Source organism: Amphiura filiformis, chromosome 2 (assembly GCF_039555335.1).
Source record: "Amphiura filiformis chromosome 2, Afil_fr2py, whole genome shotgun sequence".
Classification (NCBI taxonomy): domain Eukaryota; kingdom Metazoa; phylum Echinodermata; class Ophiuroidea; order Amphilepidida; family Amphiuridae; genus Amphiura; species Amphiura filiformis.
The window spans coordinates 77,496,012-77,517,250 of record NC_092629.1 but is presented as its reverse complement, the minus strand read 5'-3'; the positions used below and the strand labels follow the sequence as shown (position 1 = coordinate 77,517,250).

The following is a 21,239-nucleotide window of genomic DNA, read 5'->3' as shown; positions in this document are numbered from 1 at the left end:
GCTACCACCTAGCTTGGAGTGGCAAACTTACAAAAACCCGGGCAAATCAGATGAGTCGTTTACTGGTATATTGTCAATACCCTATGAGCTCCTCTGCGACGGCTGGGAACCATGGTATATGACCTGGCAAAAAATCGCGCCCCCCTTTTTTCGCTTGCCTCCCCCCATATTTACCCTTGCTACAGGGCTTATCATTATTGCACAGACTCTGATTGGTGTTCTCGTAGAGTTGGTAACTCTGTTGGGTGCACTACACTAAATCCTTCCGCATTTGGTGTAACCCTTCATAGTTCCGGTAAAAAATAGCACCTATGCGAAATATATCGGCGTCCCGAGGGAACCAAATTTGAGTGACTCTTGGTTGTTTTGATAAAAAGATAGAATAGGAGCTCAACATTACATATCTGTTCAGAAAATTTTCTGAATCGAATGTGCATGGGTAATAGGCCCTCGGAACAATATCATGGCCGGAACTGGTAATGAGGCGAGCGTGTCGGCTGAAATTCGGGATGGCGCTGTTCAGGAGTTCGTATCTCTCAAGTTTGTCTCAAGTTTGTCTTAACTTGTCCCAAAAAATTAAATTCAAATAAAAGTTTAATCTTTATTTAAGACATTGGTTTGATCAAAATATTAAAAATGTTGTTACATGGGGTAGAAAAACAAACTTATACTTTCTTGTATTGAAATTGGTGAACACTGTTGCTTGTACCGGGTAGCTAGCTGCCTGATGTTAAAAGCAGCACATAGTACATGATGTTGATGATTTTCAAGTGTTTCTTGGTTAACATTTTCTGATGTTGAATTCCCAGAAGATCCGATCTGCTGGAGATGAAACTTTAGTCCTTCCTGATGTTGAGAGGCTAGGCTTAAAACGGCATGCCAAAAAGAACTGCCTGCCCCTATCGGCCTGCCAACTAATCGTTGCCCCCCCCCCCCACACACACATGCCAAATGTTTGAGTTCCCAATTTGCAAACCTTATAATAATGGTCTAGATGTACATGTATAATGCAAGCGTAGCGAGCAAGGAATTTTGCATATTTGAACATTTCTGCACTGTTTTTCTAAGCCCTTATTAGAGCGTGTATATAGTATAGTCTGCCCAGTAAATGTGCTCCAATGTCCATTGCTACCACCTAGCTTGGAGTGGCAAACTTACAAAACCCGGGCAAATCAGATGAGTCGTTTACTGGTATATTGTCAATACCCTATGAGCTCCTCTGCGACGGCTGGGAACCATGGTATATGACCTGGCAAAAATCGCTCCCCCCTTTTTTCGCTTGCCTCCCCATATTTACCCTTGCTACAGGGCTTATCATTATTGCACAGACTCTGATTGGTGTTCTCGTAGAGTTGGTAACTCTGTTGGGTGCACTACACTAAATCCTTCCGCATTTGGTATAACCCTTCATAGTTCCGGTAAAAAATAGCACCTATGCGAAATATATCGGCGTCCCGAGGGAACCAAATTTGAGTGACTCTTGGTTGTTTTGATAAAAAGATAGAATAGGAGCTCAACATTACATATCTGTTCAGAAAATTTTCTGAATCGAATGTGCATGGGTAATAGGCCCTCGGAACAATATCATGGCCGGAACTGGTAATGAGGCGAGCGTGTCGGCTGAAATTCGGGATGGCGCTGTTCAGGAGTTCGTATCTCTCAAGTTTGTCTCAAGTTTGTCTTAACTTGTCCCAAAAAATTAAATTCAAATAAAAGTTTAATCTTTATTTAAGACATTGGTTTGATCAAAATATTAAAAATTTTGTTACATGGGGTAGAAAAACAAACTTATACTTTCTTGTATTGAAATTGGTGAACACTGTTGCTTGTACCGGGTAGCTAGCTGCCTGATATTAAAAGCAGCACATAGTACATGATGTTGATGATTTTCAAGTGTTTCTTGGTTAACATTTTCTGATGTTGAATTCCCAGAAGATCCGATCTGCTGGAGATGAAACTTTAGTCCTTCCTGATGTTGAGAGGCTAGGCTTAAAACGGCATGCCAAAAAGAACTGCCTGCCCCTATCGGCCTGCCAACTAATCGTTGCCCCCCCCACACACACATGCCAAATGTTTGAGTTCCCAATTTGCAAACCTTATAATAATGGTCTAGATGTACATGTATAATGCAAGCGTAGCGAGCAAGGAATTTTGCATATTTGAACATTTCTGCACTGTTTTTCTAAGCCCTTATTAGAGCGTGTATATAGTATAGTCTGCCCAGTAAATGTGCTCCAATGTCCATTGCTACCACCTAGCTTGGAGTGGCAAACTTACAAAAACCCGGGCAAATCAGATGAGTCGTTTACTGGTATATTGTCAATACCCTATGAGCTCCTCTGCGACGGCTGGGAACCATGGTATATGACCTGGCAAAAATCGCTCCCCCCTTTTTTCGCTTGCCTCCCCCATATTTACCCTTGCTACAGGGCTTATCATTATTGCACAGACTCTGATTGGTGTTCTCGTAGAGTTGGTAACTCTGTTGGGTGCACTACACTAAATCCTTCCGCATTTGGTATAACCCTTCATAGTTCCGGTAAAAAATAGCACCTATGCGAAATATATCGGCGAACCAAGGGAACCAAATTTGAGTGACTCTTGGTTGTTTTGATAAAAAGATAGAATAGGAGCTCAACATTACATATCTGTTCAGAAAATTTTCTGAATCGAATGTGCATGGGTAATAGGCCCTCGGAACAATATCATGGCCGGAACTGGTAATGAGGCGAGCGTGTCGGCTGAAATTCGGGATGGCGCTGTTCAGGAGTTCGTATCTCTCAAGTTTGTCTCAAGTTTGTCTTAACTTGTCCCAAAAAATTAAATTCAAATAAAAGTTTAATCTTTATTTAAGACATTGGTTTGATCAAAATATTAAAAATGTTGTTACATGGGGTAGAAAAACAAACTTATACTTTCTTGTATTTTCCCGTGTATTTCAATGGGACGATTATTTAGTGGTGTGTGCCCTTCGAAGACTCATTTTTACATGCTATGGACATGATTAATACCTGATTTTAAGTGCCAAAAAGTTGAGATTTTTGACTGAAACTGATGTCTTTGCAAAGACAAAAAGTATGTTTTTCTATTTCCGTCTACAAATACGCGATTTCATTCTTAAACGCACGAGAAATTAGCTTCAAAACGCAAGTTCCCGTCGAATTGACAATTTAAGACCGTGCCTGAAATTGAGCTATTTTGGCCCCAATATCATAGAAGTGGTCACTTTTGGTTATCTCGGTGCTGAAAAAATGAAACATCTTTGGAATTATTTTGATGCAAAATGTAATTATAAGATCAAAACTCAATTATAACCGTTTTGAAAATAATCACTGAACCTTTAATTGGGTCTCAATAGACATTTAAAGTCAAAGCATACTATATTATGGCCTAATGATGACAAAATAACGGCATTGTTATCTCATGACCAAATGTTCAATTCCCAAGAGAGAAATTTATCAATTAATTCCGTCGGACGCATCACATACTGGTCTATCTCGAAAAACACACATTTCGAGAAAATCGCAATTGAAAATCTTCGTATTAAGTTAACCTTTCTATAATTTAATTATACTATGGATTTTAATGAAAGTGGTTTTAAATTAAAGCATATACTTAACAAATTTATTTAAGTGGAATTTTGAATTATATTTATGTATGCAGTATTGCTTAAAACTACACTAAAGTTGTAGTTCTGTATGTGAAATAGTTAATTTCCCGATATCGTATTTAAAATTCGTTTCATACTGGTCTATCTTAAGGGCTATCTCGATTTCGCGAACAATGATGTGACTTTAGACGCATCACATACTGGTCTATCTCGAGATAGACCAGTATGTAATGCACTTTCAATACGATATCGGGAAATTAACGATTTCACATACAGAACTACAACTTAAGTGTAGTTTTAAGCAATATTACATACGTAAATATAATTAAAGATTCCACTTAAATAAATCTGCTAAGTGTATACTTTAATTTAAAACCACTTTCATGAATATCCGTAGTCTAATTAAATTATAGAAAGGTAAACTTAATACGAAGATTTTCAATTGCGATTTTCTAGAAATGCGTGTTTTTTTCGAGATAGATCAGTATGTAAAAATACGTATTTTGAAAAAATCATAGATAGTTTAAATTAAACATTTTATAACTAATTATCTAGGAAAAATTGAGGTCTGTAATTTGTTGTATTTGAAGAGCTCCGTAAAAAAGAACTATATACCAATTTTCTCAAAAAAGTCAAAAATTCAAGATAGACCAGTATGTGATGCACCCGATGTGGGGTTTCTTAATTTTAGATCTTGCAAAAATAATACACGCAACTTGGAAATTTAACATTTTAGAGTGTCAAATTACCGTTCTATCTACCCATAACACCCCCCCCCCCCCAACTTAAGGCATATGCCTACACGTCCTTATATTATGCATGATCTAAGAGTGGGGGGGGGGGTGAAATGATCACATGTCGCTTTTCGGTCATGTTAAATTTGTGATTGTACATAAATTTTTGTAAACAAAGTCACTTTCCTGATGTTAATGGGATTATAAATATAGTTTAACATGGTCAAAATGTTGCTCTGGCCCTTGAATGCTGAAAATTGCGAAAAGTATCATATTTTCACTCAGTCCGAGCTTGTTTGGAGCCCTGTTTTATAACTTTGGAGTGACTAGCGATAAAAAGCAATTACACTTTTTTAGGATGTTGACCACTGATTCCAAAAATAAAGAATATCACAAATATTTTTTCTTCGAAGACTCATTTTTAAATGCTATGGACATGATTAATACCTGATTTTAAGTGCCAAAAAGTTGAGATTTTTGACTGAAACTGATGTCTTTGCAAAGAAAAAAAGTCTGTTTTTCTATTTCCGTCTACAAATACGCGATTTCATTCTTAAACGCACGAGAAATTAGCTTCAAAACGCAAGTTCCCATCGAATTGACAATTTAAGACCGTGCTTGAAATTGAGCTATTTTGGCCCCAATATCATAGAAGTGGTCACTTTTGGTTATCTCGGTGCTGAAAAAATGAAACATCTTTGGAATTATTTTGATGCAAAATGTAATTATAAGATCAAAACTCAATTATAACCGTTTTGAAAATAATCACTGAACCTTTAATTGGGTCTCAATAGACATTTAAAGTCAAAGCATACTATATTATGGCCTAATGATGACAAAATAACGGCATTTTTATCTCATGACCAAATGTTCAATTCTCAAGAGAGAAATTTATCAATTAATTCTAAGGATGGGGTTTCTTAATTTTAGATCTGGCAAAAATAACACACGCAACTTGGAAATTTAACATTTTAGAGTGTCAAATTACCGTTCTATCTACCCATACCCCCCCCCCCCCAAACTTAAGACATATGCCTACACGTCCTTATATTATGCATGATCTAAGAGGGGGGGGGGGGGGTGAAATGATCACATGTCGCTTTTCGGTCATGTTAAATTTGTGATTGTACATACATTTTTGTAAACAAAGTCACTTTCCTGATGTTAATGGGATTATAAATACAGTTTAACATGGTCAAAATGTTGCTCTGTCCCTTGAATGCTGAAAATTGCGAAAAGTATCATATTTTCACTCAGTCCGAGCTTGTTTGGAGCCCTGTTTTATAACTTTGGAGTGACTAGCGATAAAAAGCAATTACACTTTGTTAGGATGTTGACCACTGATTCCAAAAATAAAGAATATCAAAAATATTTTTTCTTCGAAGACTCATTTTTAAATGCTATGGACATGATTAATACCTGATTTTAAGTGCCAAAAAGTTGAGATTTTTGACTGAAACTGATGTCTTTGCAAAGAAAAAAAGTCTGTTTTTCTATTTTTGTCTACAAATACGCGATTTCATTCTTAAACGCACGAGAAATTAGTTTCAAAACGCAAGTTCCGTCGAATTGACAATTTAAGACCGTGCTTGAAATTGAGCTATTTTGGCCCCAATATCATAGAAGTGGTCACTTTTGGTTATTTCGGTGCTGAAAAAATGAAACATCTTTGGAATTATTTTGATGCAAAATGTAATTATAAGATCAAAACTCAATTATAACCGTTTTGAAAATAATCACTGAACCTTTAATTGGGTCTCAATAGACATTTAAAGTCAAAGCATACTATATTATGGCCTAATGATGACAAAATAACGGCATTTTTATCTAATGACCAAATGTTCAATTCCCAAGAGAGAAATTTATCAATTAATTCTAATGATGGGGTTTCTTAATTTTAGATCTTGCAAAAATAATACACGCAACTTGGAAATTTAACATTTTAGAGTGTCAAATTACCGTTCTATCTACCTATAACACCCCCCCAAACTTAAGGCATATGCCTACACGTCCTTATATTATGCATGATCTAAGAGGGGGGGGGGGGGAAATGATCACATGTCGCTTTTCGGTCATGTTAAATTTGTGATTTTTGTAAACAAAGTCACTTTCCTGATGTTAATGGGATTATAAATACAGTTTAACATGGTCAAAATGTTGCTCTGGCCCTTGAATGCTGAAAATTGCGAAAAGTATCATATTTTCACTCAGTCCGAGCTTGTTTGGAGCCCTGTTTTATAACTTTGGAGTGACTAGCGATAAAAAGCAATTACACTTTTTTAGGATGTTGACCACTGATTCCAAAAATAAAGAATATCAAAAATATGTTTTCTTATAAGGGTGCACTACACTAAATCCTTCCACATTTGGTGTAACCCTTCTTAGTTCCGGTAAAAAATAGCACCTATGCGAAATATATCGGCGTCCCGAGGGAACCAAATTTGAGTGACTCTTGGTTGTTTCGACAAAAAAGATAGAATAGGAGCTCAACATTACATATCTGTTCAGAAAATTGTCTGAATCGAATGTGCATGGGTAATAGGCCCTCGGAACAATATCATGGCCGGAACTGGTAATGAGGCGAGCGTGTCGGCTGAAATTCGGGATGGCGCTGTTCAGGAGTTCGTATCTCTCAAGTTTGTCTTAACTTGTCCCAAAAAAATTAAATTTAAATAAAAGTTTAATCTTTATTAAAGACATTGGTTTGATCAAAATATTAAAAATGTTGTTACATGGGGTAGAAAAACGAACTTACTTTCTTGTATTTTCCCGTGTATTTCAATGGGACGATTATTTAGTGGTGTGTGCCCTGTTGTTTGTAACGGGTAGCTAGCTGTCTGATGCTAAAAGCAACCCGTATTCCAAGCGCTGCCCTCTATCTGTATTTGAATAGCACTGCGATCTGTCTAATCTGCTTAACATGATTAAAAGGCCTGTATGTATAAATATAGCTTGTTTACATCATTTTAAACGGAGACTCATATTTAAGAAGTCACTTAATCTTTAGAAATATATCGTCGGGTGCATCACATACTGGTCTATCTTGAATTTTTGACTTTTCTGAGAAAATTGGTATATAGTTCTTTTTTACGAAGCTCTTCTAATTCAACAAATTACAGACCTCAATTTTTCCTTTTTAATTTTTTATAAAATATTAAATTTAAACTATCTATGGTTTTTAAAAAATACGTTTTTTCACATACTGATCTATCTCGAAAAACACGCATTTCAAGAAAATCTCAATTGAAAATCTGCGTATTAAGTTTACCTTTCTATAATTTAATTAGATTATGGATTTTCATGAATGTGGTTTTAAATTAAAGCATATCCTTAACAGATTTATTTAAGTGGAATCTTTAATTATATTTACGTATGCAATATTGCTTAAAACTACACATAAGTTGTAGTTCTGTATGTGAAATAGTTAATTTCCCGATATCGTATTTAAAGTGCATTAAATACTGGTCTATCTCGATAAGCTTCGAGATAGACCAGTATGTGATGCGTCTAAAGTCACGTCACCGATCGCGAACTTGAGATAGCCCACAAGATAGACCAGTATGTGATGCACTTTAAATACGTTATAGGGAAATTAACTATTTCACATACAGAACTACAACTTTAGTGTAGTTTTAAGCAATATTGCATACGTAAATATAATTCAAGATTCCACTTAAATAATTCTTATAAGTATATGATTTAATTTAAAACCACTTTCATGAAAATCCATAGTCTTAGTAAATAATAGAAAAGTAAACTTAATACGAAGATTTTCAATTGCGTTTTTCTCGAAATAAGTGTTTTTCGAGATAGACCAGTATGTGATGCGTCCGACGATATTCAATATTTATTTCATTATGGTTCTTTAAGGGCTCATATTGAAATACACTACCGCGTTTTCACACAGAAAGAAGGCAGTATTCCCCTCGCTAAGCGCGCGCCTCAGGAAAGCTCGGCAATACAACGGATGGATTATATGCATCAGTGATACACCCTGCCCATGATATCAATCTCTTTCTACCTAGAAGATTATTCAATGTTTTCCAAGTTTCTTTCATGTTAAATTTATTTGATTCAATTTGGGCGGTAATATGGGATTTTTTGGCTGTACGTAGTAAATTATTTAATATATTTCTATATTTAGTATATTTAAGTTTATTTTCTGATGTAGGTTTAGAGATGTACTTTTTATATAGTTTATCTTTAGTTCAAATTGATTTAACAAGGCCTGTAGTGATCCAGGGCTTACGTGGTGATTTACGTTTTGACATTTTAGTTGTTCTTATAGGGCAGTGGATATCTAATAGGCCAGTGGATTTATTAATGAATTTCGTGTATGAGTTTTCAGGATTATCGTCGTGGAGTATAAAATCCCAATTGACAATAGACAGGGAGTTTTTGAAACCTTTAATATTATTTGGTTTGAATTGCCTTGTTTGTTTAGTTATAGGTTGAGAAATGTTATCAAAACGAGAGCCTTTAACAGAAATAAAATTTGGGAAATGATCTGAGAGGTCTGTAACCAAGTTGCCAGATGTTATTTGGTTATCAGTATCATTTGTAAAAATATTGTCAATTAGCGAGATTGTAGTACCGGTCTTGGTTGTGTAGACTCGGGTGGGTCGATCAATACAGGGGAAAAATGAATAGGCGTACATCAGATTAACGAATGTATTGACTTGATGGTTATGGTCAAATTTTAGGAGATCGATATTGAAGTCGCCTAAGACAAAACATTTTTCCTTTCTTTAGAGATGGTATTCAGGGCTGATTCTAGGTCAGAAATGAACTGATGGTAATCGACATATTCTGGTTTATAAATGACGCCAACGATTATATTTTTATCAGGGATTTCGATGAAAACAGAGTCGCAGTCAGTGGCTTTTATTTTAAGGTCAGGTCTTTGAATGAAATTATGTTTAGAGTGGATGAATAAGGACGCACCTCCACCAGATCTATCAGGGCGTATACAGTCTATTCTGTCATAGTTGTCAAGGTCAATTAAATTGGATTCATCGGTTGAATTGAACCAGGTTTCTGTAAAACCTATAATGTCAAAATCATGATTTAGAATCGAAATGTAATCCACAATAGTACTAGCCTTTTTTATTAATACTTCTGGTGTTGTGGTGGAATAAAGAAAATTTATTTTGGCGGAGGGCATTTTCATCAATGATTGAATTAGTATCGTAATATTTGCATTTGCAGCAAAGGTTTAGGTCAATGTTACATGAATTATCTGAAGTTTGGGAGTGTGAATTGAGTACGCTACTAAATTTAGACGGAGTGAATTTGTGCTCTGACATGAAAGTTGACAAATCGGGCATGGTGCGAACGGGACCATGGTGCATGGTGCATGGTGCAGGTGCATGGTGCAGGAGAGAAACTAAATTAAAGTGGAATTTGGTTTTAAAAAAAAGCAAATAAGGTTGGATTTGGTCTGAGGGAAAAGAGGAAGAGAAGCCATTTTACGAGAACAATATGAAACCATGAAGATAAAATAAATTCATGGTTAAGTTAACAATCAATATGTGGTTTAGAACAAATATAAGGTACTCATAGTCCCCTTTGATAATAAATGCAATACAAGAAGTAAATACATTGTAAATCCAGCTGTGTTTTAAATGATTTCGTTTGGGGCACAATACTAGCTGAAATACTCTTTCAGTACTGGATCAGCTGTCTGTATTTTACAGAATATTGACAAACGAAGGCTAGCACAGGAAAGCTGCAGGATGGCGCACACCATCCTGTGTAAGGGAATTTCAATATGAGCCCTAAATACAATACTTTTAATCGAAATATGACCTTTTGTGCCATAAATCCCCCTTAAAAATACATATTTTTTCAAAAACTTGGTACTTTTAAAACTTTAGAAGTTGAGACCCCAATTTTTTTAAACAATATATCTGTCAACAAGGGTTCACTCTAGCTATGACACCATACACTTACAAAATATCAATCTCTTCTTTACATTTACACCCCTTCAATGTTGGCGTAAAATGGCACTTACGATTTTTGCCCAACAATGTGTTTTTCTACTTAAAATTAAGGGATCTTATAAAAGAGTGACAAGCTCTTTCTTCATTTGCAAGGACTACCAAAGCATGCCCCTATCTGAAAATTTTTTTATTATTTGGTCAATTTCGACTAAAATTTGATTTATCCGTTACCATGCCAACAGGTCAAATACAACTTTTTAAATGTAATTTTTAAAATTTCCCCCCCTAAACCCTTTCCATGCTAAAAGAATCAAGGAATTTCTATTTTTTTTGAGTTTGTCCACATATTTAAAATTTTGCTTGACGGTAACAGACCCCAAGTCCTAACATATAAGCAACCTCGTGCAGCACAGGAGAGTTATTTTTAATATTAAGACGGGCGTGCGATCACGGTTTATGTGGGAATCGCAATCTCTCTTATAGCCAAACGGATCCGTGTATGTCTGATCACATGGCAACGTACCGCTTTCTATCGTATGATTGGCAGAAAATGCGAAAGTGCAATCGGACTGATTATTTTATGTTACGTGATTACATTAGCGTCAAAATCATAATCAACTGATAACCTGAACATGTCTATTTACTAAACAGCCGAAAAGAATCTTAACACGTTACTACTGTTTAACTGCTAAACACCGTCACGTAAGTTTGAAGTGTCACTTTTTGACACACCTAGACAAACCTACTAAGATCAAGCAAGAGGGCACTTCGAATTGTATCAAATAGTCATTACCTAAGTCATTAAGCTCCTCTCTTTCAGAACTATAAAGTACCTAATGTCTACGATACCTATGATCTTGAATTAAGTACTTTTATGTATAAACATTTTACCAATCAACTTCCAGAAGCATTTCAAAAGTATTTTGTAAGGCAGAGTAATCTGCACAAGTACCACACGAGAAATAATGAAGATTACCAGGTTCCTAAATCTAAAACGAATTTCGCTCATAAAACCTTAAAAACAGCGGGCCCAATTAAGTGGAATTCACTTGAGAAACATATAAAGACTATAAAGACGATCAAGCATTTCAAAACCAAAGTGAAAGATAATATTATTCTTAATTACATTTAGTATTTTATCTAATTTCCTTGTACGGCTTAAAGTAATTTAATTGTGTATCGTATTTTCTGTAATATAGTTAATGTAGTATTGAATTTATCTCTGTAATCTCTTGCATATTCTTGATCACAAAACAGGCTTTTTTGGTTTTTGTTAGGGTAAATGAGGGGGGTACGTATTGACATTTTGCGGTATATTTTGTTGTTGTTGTTGTTATTTTTGAATTTTTTTTTGTTAGGACAGGGGGTTCTTAATACAGGCCATCCGGCCTTCCGAGAACCTCTTAATTCAATGTATGTGTTTAATTGTTGTGCTGTTATATTTTATATTTGAATGAAATAAAGATGAATGAATGTTAGCAACTTGTTGATTATCTAAACAGGAAACAGAATGATGCATCTTAGAATTAAACATGAAATAGTTCGTAGGCAGAGCTGAGTGCAGCATGATCATAAGTGATATGTTTGGCGAAATTTGGAAGTTGATGCAGTTTGAAAACTCACAATGTTAAGTTTATGACATGTGCTAGAATTGAGTAATTATGTTTTAATTAATAAAAAATGTATCAAAGTGCATTCTAGTTTTGTTTTCATTTATGTTGAATGCAAGACCCTCGTTAAAGATAGGTGAGTTTTATTTTTTAATATATTTTTATTCTATTCTGTTTCGTACCTCACATTGAGTCCTGTACCAAAATAATCCAATTCCCAAGTTTTGAGGTAAATTGGACTAGCAGTTTTGATATTAGAAGTAAAAATGTGTTTTACAACGGCCAATAGAACGGTATGTGTGGCATACCACAAATGGGGATGAGGCTATCACTTGTTCGTTCATAACATCTAAACGGAATATATTTTAGGCCTAAAATTTCACAGGGATTATGAGAAAAATATGAGCTTGTTTACGGTGCCAAAATCTTTATTTTGATAGGAAAGGGTGGGGGGGGTGAGGCTGTCGATCGGGTCACCCATCTTTAAGTGGCATTTACGTTGGTCTTGCAAAATAGTTTAGATTTTGACACCGTGGAATGTAAATTCTCCCATTCGAAGGAGATTGTTGTCCAGCCAATATTTCTCCCACCGTGTCGTCTGACGATCGCCTTTAGGCGTGAAACTCAATGTAACGACTCTATTCCTGAAGTTCTAAACTTTGAAATTTTATACGCTCTCCCTTTTTGGGATTGAGTATCATTGTTGCTGGATTTTAATATGTTATGACGTTGTTTCGACGTATAAAGCACGTTATTACAACACCGTATAAATGTCATGGTCTGACCCCGATACAACGTAATCTACGGACGTCGTAATTACGTTAATTTGTGAACTCGTACTCGTGTGGTGATTTTCGGACGTTGATATAACGTCATAGTGACGTTGTTTCGACGTTCACAACTTGACGTCGAAACAACGTTAAATTAAAGCTCGGGAATAACGTTGTCACAACACGAATACGAGTTCACAGATTTACGTACTTACAACGTCCATATACAGGGTGTAACAAAAAAAGTTGTACAATTTGGAAAATAGAATGACACAAGTATGCCGCTTATTTTTTGGTTGATATTTATATGTCTATCAAGATAATTTCTTTAGCCACCAGATAAGCTGAAGATATGGCCAATTATGTAAACTAGTCTTAAAACCGCCTGGGCCACTTTTGTCTGAGTATGACAAGTGACTGAATAGAGTTGAACCATAGACCAAATGGTGGGTGCTCTTCTAGGATCTGTGTTTAAACAATGGGGTATTCGAAGTTGTAGAAATTATTACATAATAGAATATCTCTTTGAGTTTTTGAAAGTCACAACTAAGCACTGACATAACAACCTCATTTACTAGGTGGCTGCAGCTCAACTACTTCAACCCCAATTCACGTTGGAAGAGCGTACATGTATTTTTATGGTTGTGACACTTCGGTAGCACATGGAGTCATGCAGAAACCAACAGATTGTATATAGCTCAATTTCCAAACTTACCTCTTCCATCAAGGTATACAATTACGTATAACTATCAGAAGTATGTAGAATTTGTCAAGAGTACCAACAGACTGATGCTGGCAAGAGTGGTCGACCCAGAACAGCTAGAAACCCAACTGAACTTGTTTTGTACTTGTACTTGCAAAAACTGTTCTCAGTTTTACCAATGATATCTCAGAGATATGAGAAATTACTTTATTTATAGATTTTAAACAAATATCATATTACTATTAAGTTCATGTCAATATGAAGAAACACCACTTATAATTCTTTTGTGTCAGTTCTTTGATGTTTAATGCATGATTTAGCATAATTATACGCGGTTCAAACTTGATATTCGCAAACATGGCAAAAGTGGCCCAACACGTTTTCTGGACGATTTAATTAATCGGATATAACTTTTGAACCCAAGCTAGTAAAAGATACCAACTAAACGTCTTCTTTTAGGCAAGATATTACTGACTGTATTGCATGTAACATTTGTGCCATAACTCTTTCAGTTTTTTCCTGAGAAGCCAAAATGCAATTGTATAACTTTTATTGTTACACCATGTATTACGGTTGTACGACTCTATATAACTTTTAGACAACGTTATAACATCAACGAAAAATTGTTAGGTGGGTCAACATCAAATTAGTATTCAATGCAAGACAATCGTTAAAAGTAGCACATAAATAATAACAATAATAATACAAATTAATTAATTAATTAATTAATTAATTAATAAAAAAATAAATAAAAACATTTTTGATGCCAATTTACAGCTTAAAAAATAAAAATCACTCCCCAACGTACCAAATGAGCATGATTTCTAGACCTTGAATGATTCCTCACCTGTATGTGAACAGCTGTTAAAGTCAATAGTTTTAGTGATACCATCAACAGCTCTTGAAGCTGGACTCCCAGTAGCAGTAGAACTTTGAATTGCAACCTTTCCTAGAGCAAGATCTAAAAAAAGTATCAGGAATTAAGTTATAAACAAGCTAAAATAAAATATCAGAAAATAGCACTGCTCCTGCTGTATTAAAGCTGTACGCAATAAGAAAAAATGGATGGCGTAACAAATGGGTAAGGAACCTGCTTAAGGAACATATCAGATAAAAATTCCTTTAAAAGGGAAAGCCAGCCTCAATGTAGAAGAGGTCTTGTAATTAGTTTTGGTCAATGTGAAAGGCATTTTTAGGATCACGCTTACATCTACATGACAGTCCACCAAACCATCAACGATGAGAACATGCTCACTGAAACAGCAGAAAACAGTAATTCCTAATCTCATGTCAACTCTTTTAATTCATTACTCCAAATTGTTCTGGTCTGTTTTTTTGTTTTGTTGTTGTTGTTGTTTTTGTTTTTTTGTCTTTTCAGATTTTTACCCACGATATCTCAATTTCCAATTTTGTAATACCAGAACTTACGAACTCAATATCTTCGCTTAGGAATGTCCGATTTCACTGCTTTCGATATATACACTGCCGGTTTGAGTTAACTTACATGTACATTTTATTTTAAAATAACTTAATTAATTCGCAATATATAGTTTAAGCCTACTATATTATAATAGATAGTGGCCAGCACATTTATAAAGGACTGGTTACTCACTACAATCTTCACTCTTAAACTGTGTTTTTCTGAATGTGCTGATCATGTTGATTGCTAGTCGGAAACTCCTGCGAAGCTATGGACATGGCATCTTACACATACTCCATTCTATAACAGTCTGCCTAGTGCCTTGTGTGTTTTCTCTTCAATCATTTTGTTGAATGTAATTTTATGAATCAAATAGTTATGTGTCATTTTATTTATAATAAAGAAGTTATTAAATTAATAAAGTAAGACAATTTATTTATCTATAAGTGCATGTCAAATGGGGTACATTGTTCAATACTATAGGCCTACATGCATAAATTATGCCCATATTATAGCTAGGCCCTAAAAACTTTATTTTGCATCGGATTTTTCCGTTGAAAAGACAAAACTGATGTTTATGATAGCAACCATTTCATCAATAACATTTTGAGTCATTTTTATCCATAAAACGACACAGGATATGATAGATAACTACTTTCACATCAATGTGGTCCATATGATCACAGATTGTTGAGAATCTGTGATATGATCCGGGGATATGATGAAGATTTTGATTCTATAGATCTGTTATCAACATGATATCACGCTGTTCAGTGGTCAAGGAGTAAGGACCCCGGTTAAGGACACTGATATGACATCATAGGTGATGTCAGATTTTCTTCTGCTAACCATATGATGCTATATATTAACTATTATTGTTACATTTAGGCCTATACCTAGAACTTTTAAAGTCATAATTAGTTCAAACATAACTTTGGTAATACTCACTCGTTTTCGTTCGTTGAAACGGCAAAACATACTTACTTTTCCTTACAAATCGAATTAAAATATTTAAAAAAAATTCAACCACAAAAAGTTTTAAACAAAAGTCATTCCAATACCAATAAAAATAATCTCTTGAGCATACAAACACCATCCCAGAAACAGGTACCAGCCCGATGGGCTGGCGAAAAGAGCCGTTCACCTTGAAGAACATTTATTAGCTTGTACCTGCCACCCATATCCCACAGGATGATCTCACCGTAGCGTGTGATATGGCCTGGTATAAAGACGCCTAGTAAAAGTATCCATACAGCTGATGAATAAATTTAGGCCTACCCCTTAAATTGGCCCATACGTACGTCAAGGACGATGTTTGCTCAGAATCCTAACAATTCTCAACGTTTCTATAATTAATTAGCAAGATAGTATTTGGTCTCTTTCTTAACACCATATTTAGGGAGAGCGACCACCCCTAGGGACGCACCATTAGATTCTCAGGGGGGGGTAGGACATTTAAAATAAAAACTTCACCCACTACATAAGCCAAAAAAAAAATCCCCACCAATACTAAAAAAAAGTAACTCAAAGTGTATAAATGCATGAAAATTTAAAAAAAAAATGCCCCCACCCCAACTTCCTACCCCACCCTGAGAATCTTATAGTGCGTCCCTAGTGGCTGTGCACCTTCCCGGCATAAACCTCGATTATTTCCAGGTGGCGATCGGCATGATAAACAAGACGGCAAAGCTGCTCAGTCGTATGGCACGTATTTTACGCAATACAAGAGAAGCCCAATTCACTCGGTGAAGAAACAGGTATATATTGATGAAAAAAATCTGATTTTCTTGATCCAAAACGCCGGTTTGATCACGGAACCAGTTTTTCATCGATATACTGGTTTCCCCTCGAAAACCAGGCGCGATATTCCTGTCTTGTTGCATACTATATAGGCTACTTGCAGCTACTTGCCATAGGCCTATACTCGGCACATGGAAGTGAATTTCTCGGCGATTCAGTTTGTTCTGTATTTAATTAATTTAAAGCTAAGTTAGTGGGGTTGGGGTTCGTTAACGAACCTCTGTGGGGTTTAGATTTTAATACTATTATTTATTAACATACTTGTTTGTTTTGGGATTGTGTGAGCTTAATTTTCAAAATAATCCCATTCGATTACATAGTAGACAAATGAAAATCACGTAATTTATTAAATTCGTTACCTTGTACTAGTCCTAATCCATTTACTCGAACCTCACATAACTGCAAGCTCTCTGTTTTACCAACCAGCTGAACACTCACATAACGAGCCACCGTCCCTCGTTCACAGTTGAACCCATTAAGTCGGCCTGCATGGACTTCTCTCCATCCAACTGGATAACCACACTGTTTGTAGCTTCTTAGATGATCTGGGTCCCATGTTTTGCTCACCCGGACAACAGCACCTTCAATTCTATATTCTTGAGTAAATAATAGTAAAACAAGAAACCTAAAATTTGCTCAAACACTGCTATACCGTATCGACTCAATTATCGTACCTCGCCTAATAAGCGCCCCAATGGATGTTATCAACCGGGGTTATCAAGTGGCATAAACTTAATCTAAACCTTCCAGCTTGATTTAAAAATCATCGTTTTAAGAAGTGTCACCTGAATGTCATTGAGTTAAGCGCATGGTGCGCAAATTAGGTCAAATTATTACGAAATTATACGGTACTGTGTTTAAGTATGTTCATCTAAAAAAAAAAATCAATACATTATGCGAGTACATACTTCAATGGTGGACCGAATGTGCAGGGAAATTATAACCTGGACCTTAATTTGCAAAGTTCTTCTAAAGGTCACCAACAACTTCTGCCAATACTTACTGCAATAAGGGCACTTAGCGTCATTGAATATCACCACATTTACTTCGGTAATGCGGTAAAAATTGCCCAGATCAACTTGCCACCATGGCTCCCAAGTACTATCTGTAAAAATACATTTTAAAATTAAGGGTCAGTTCAGTAAAACAGACTAACGTTACCTATTTATATTTAGAAAACTTTTTGGGAAATGAAGACCCAATTGAAGCCATTTGGTGGACCATTTTGTCACTATTATTGTGTAAAATTTTAGATTGAAAAAGCCTAAAATTTGCGAAAAAACGGCCAGTTGAAGCCATTCGTGGACAGGTTTTGACTTTTATTGAATTAATTCGTCGGCCGTATCACATACTGACGTATTTGCAAAATACGCATTTCGAGAAAATCGAACTTGAAAATCTAGCGATTTTGATTTGCTTATATTATACATAATCTTGATTAAAATATTATTGTCGATTAACGCGGCTGTGTACTCTAGACATTGTTTCTTTCGCGAAATTGATTTTTTTTAAATGTTTGTACTTTAAATGTTATGTTTTTTATAAATACAAGGAATGAAAATCCAGATTTATAAACTCCAACTGCAATATTTTAAGGATTTTATTTCACTATTCCACTCGTGTTTGAAATTTAAAAGGAAAGAAAATCTTTGTTGTACCAGCAGGGTACACGCGCGAAATAACGCATCGCGTTGCGTATCGCGCAATTTGGTAACGCATAGATACGCTACGCATACGCGACGCTTATCTGCATGCGTGGCGCATCTTATGGAAACACCACGGAAGCACTGTCAAATGGCTCCGTTTTAGCTGATAAAATTTTTTTTTCAAGTTCTTTCCCCCGATTTAAACATAAAGATATGAATAGATTTCGCCCAAACTTCTCAAGGGGCTGTGGATTTACCCGATGTTCACGTAATGTAAGGTAGAAAAACGAGAACTGCCGCATTCTCCTGTAAGCTTGAACAAAGTGCAAAATGTGACCACTTTAAACTTCAACGGCCTTTATTTCAATGCTAATTTTAGGTACACGATAACTCAATAAAAAGCATGATTGACTTAAGAAACGGTTTTCTCATTTTTTTATATTTTGGTCTATTTCCAATTTTAGGCATCATTTTGTGCAAATAGAAGGTTGTGAATTTTAAAAAGTTAATTTTGATGCCTTATATGGTCAATATCTCCAAAAATAAGGCCAATATCAAAAAACTAAAAAAAGCGTTTTTGGAATGGTGCCTCAAGATTAAGAAAAAGCAAAACAACAATTTTTGGAAAAAGTGTTTTTTGTTATGATGTACCGAACAAAAATTGCCAAAAATTCACTTTTTTGTGATTTTCTTCATAATTGTTGTTTTTACACCAAAACTGTACTTATATTAAGATTCATTGATGTCTTGCCTTTAAAAAAATGTATACTTTTACATGTACAATTACAAAGTTATGGAACTTTTACTACATGCGTATCTGAGAGTACACAGCTACCTTAATGGGGTACTACACGCCTGTGGTAAGTTTGTGACTATTTTTGCATTTTTCTCCAAAAATAATAACACACTGGTGACAAAGTTATGTATATTATTGGGGCAAGGAATCCAATTACTACACTGAAATTTCAGTGACTCAAGACAAGCGGTTCAGTACATATGATAGGAAATGAGGTACATCCTAGCGGTACCTTATTTCTTATCATAAATAACAAACCGCTTGTCTTGGGTCACTGAAATTCCACTGTAGTAACTGGATTCCTTGCCCCTATAATATACATAACTTTTGTTACCAGTGTGTTATTAGTTTTTGAGAAAAATGCAAAAATAGACATAAATTTATCGAGGGGTGTAGTACCCCCTTAAAAAGGTTAACAGTAATGCAAATATACCATATTTTGAATATAATTCACATATCACTATCAGAGCATAACTTATTCTGCAAAAAAATCAGTATTACATAAAATACGTCACTATGTGAAAAGGACTAATGTCAATTTCGCCATTCAAATGACAATTAATATGTCGCGCAAATAAGTTAGTATGTGAAACAGTTACGCAAATACGTCAGTATGTGAAAAGGACAAAACAGCAATTTTGCCGTGCAATGACAGAGTCGCGCAAATACGTAGCGCAAATACGTCAATATGTGAAACGGCAAATTATTCAAATTGCAGATACGATATACTGGATATAATTGAATTAATTAATATCATACTAATTAAGCCACTTCGAGGCATGGTTTTTGGTGAATATATAGAGTAGAACATAACAAACTAATATACCAATTTTCTCAAAAATGTTAAAAATGTCGAATACGTCAGTATGTGATACGGCCGAAGAATTATTGCTTTATACGTACCCATAAGGTTGCGTCACGTAGCGGGTGTCTGAGGGCCGACTTACTGATATAGCAAGACATTATACAAAGAGATACCTCATTTTGGTGCCAATCACAACATTGAAAACAGGTATAAATCAAAATAATGGTCGAAGGGCAACGTTTCCAAAGCAGTATAGTATAGACGTACACGCAAGCTTTCGTGCGGGAAACTTAAAAACATACTGTCGTGCCAGTTGTGCCCTTTTTATATGATTTGATACGATGCCGATGACTACAGCTATTCCAAAATCAGTCTGGAATCCAGACGAAAAGTTGTATGTTGGTACAAGGAATTCAAAGTAATTTTATCATAAAGAGACCCACATAGAGGAATACGACATCTATCGTGAGCCAATCTGCATTATGTTGCCTACAAAGCAGACGATCAGACATAAATTCTTAAAGCAGCATGACCAGATATCCGTCTTAACTTCATGGCAAGCTGAAAACGCATTGAAAACGCCAAATTGCAGTCACAAAATATATATATGATATTAGTAAATCACCATAAAAACAAAGTATGTGCCCTAATATTTGTCTTTGGCATGTCGCTATTTTGAAATATCACCAAAAAATTTGGAAAAACATCCCAAAATTTAAATAAACATGAACCTTCCAAAATACATATTCGTACTCGACGACCCAGTCACTACCTGCCGCTGTGATTTGGGGTAACTCGTCGTTTCCCCTCTCCAGATACCTGTACTTCAAGTTCGCCCATACCCCAGCCCATAACTCAATTTGGCCAAGGTATGGACTTGGGTGGGTTTTATATTCAGGTATTCAATTATTAAACATAATATATAATAATACGTTGAAAAAGACACCATTGCATCTGGTCGGATTCGAACCTGCGACCTTCGGAGGTCGCTTGTTCGAATCAGGCCAGATGCATTGTGTTTGTGGGTGTGTGGGTGGGTGTGTGTGTTTTTTCAACATTTATGTGCGCTGGCTGCTCTAGGTAAAGATTAAATTTTGTTCATCCTATCAACCCAGATAACTTATCATTTTCAATATATAAGATGACTTTTTATAGTATGACCAGACATGCAAATCTAACTTTGCAAGAATAAATCAAAATCAGCACCAATAAAACAAATATAGCTTGACCAGTACTAAAAACCCTGAGCGAAATCTAATTAAATTAAAAGAACCACCGTTTAGCGAGAATTTATGTAAGTTACACAGCTGAAATTATAAGAGTACTAGAGCCACATAGTGGTGATAGTCTACTGACAGACTGCAAATTAAGTCGGGAGAGGTGGACCCCAGTTGACCTTTGAC

At 35.5% G+C, this 21,239-nt stretch overlaps 1 protein-coding gene across 1 annotated transcript in view; it reads right to left on the bottom strand.

Moving 5' to 3' along the window:
* Positions 1 to 15,970, bottom strand: part of LOC140143486 (scavenger receptor cysteine-rich domain-containing protein DMBT1-like) — a 98,618-nt gene extending 82,648 nt beyond the window's left edge. The window contains exons 1-2 of the mRNA XM_072165321.1: positions 15,934 to 15,970; positions 14,217 to 14,330 (exon numbers count right to left, since the gene is read on the bottom strand). Coding sequence (XP_072021422.1) covers positions 14,217 to 14,330; positions 15,934 to 15,970 — 151 coding nt within the window. The remainder of the gene's footprint in view (positions 1 to 14,216; positions 14,331 to 15,933) is intronic.
* Between the last annotated feature and the right edge of the window lie 5,269 nt (positions 15,971 to 21,239).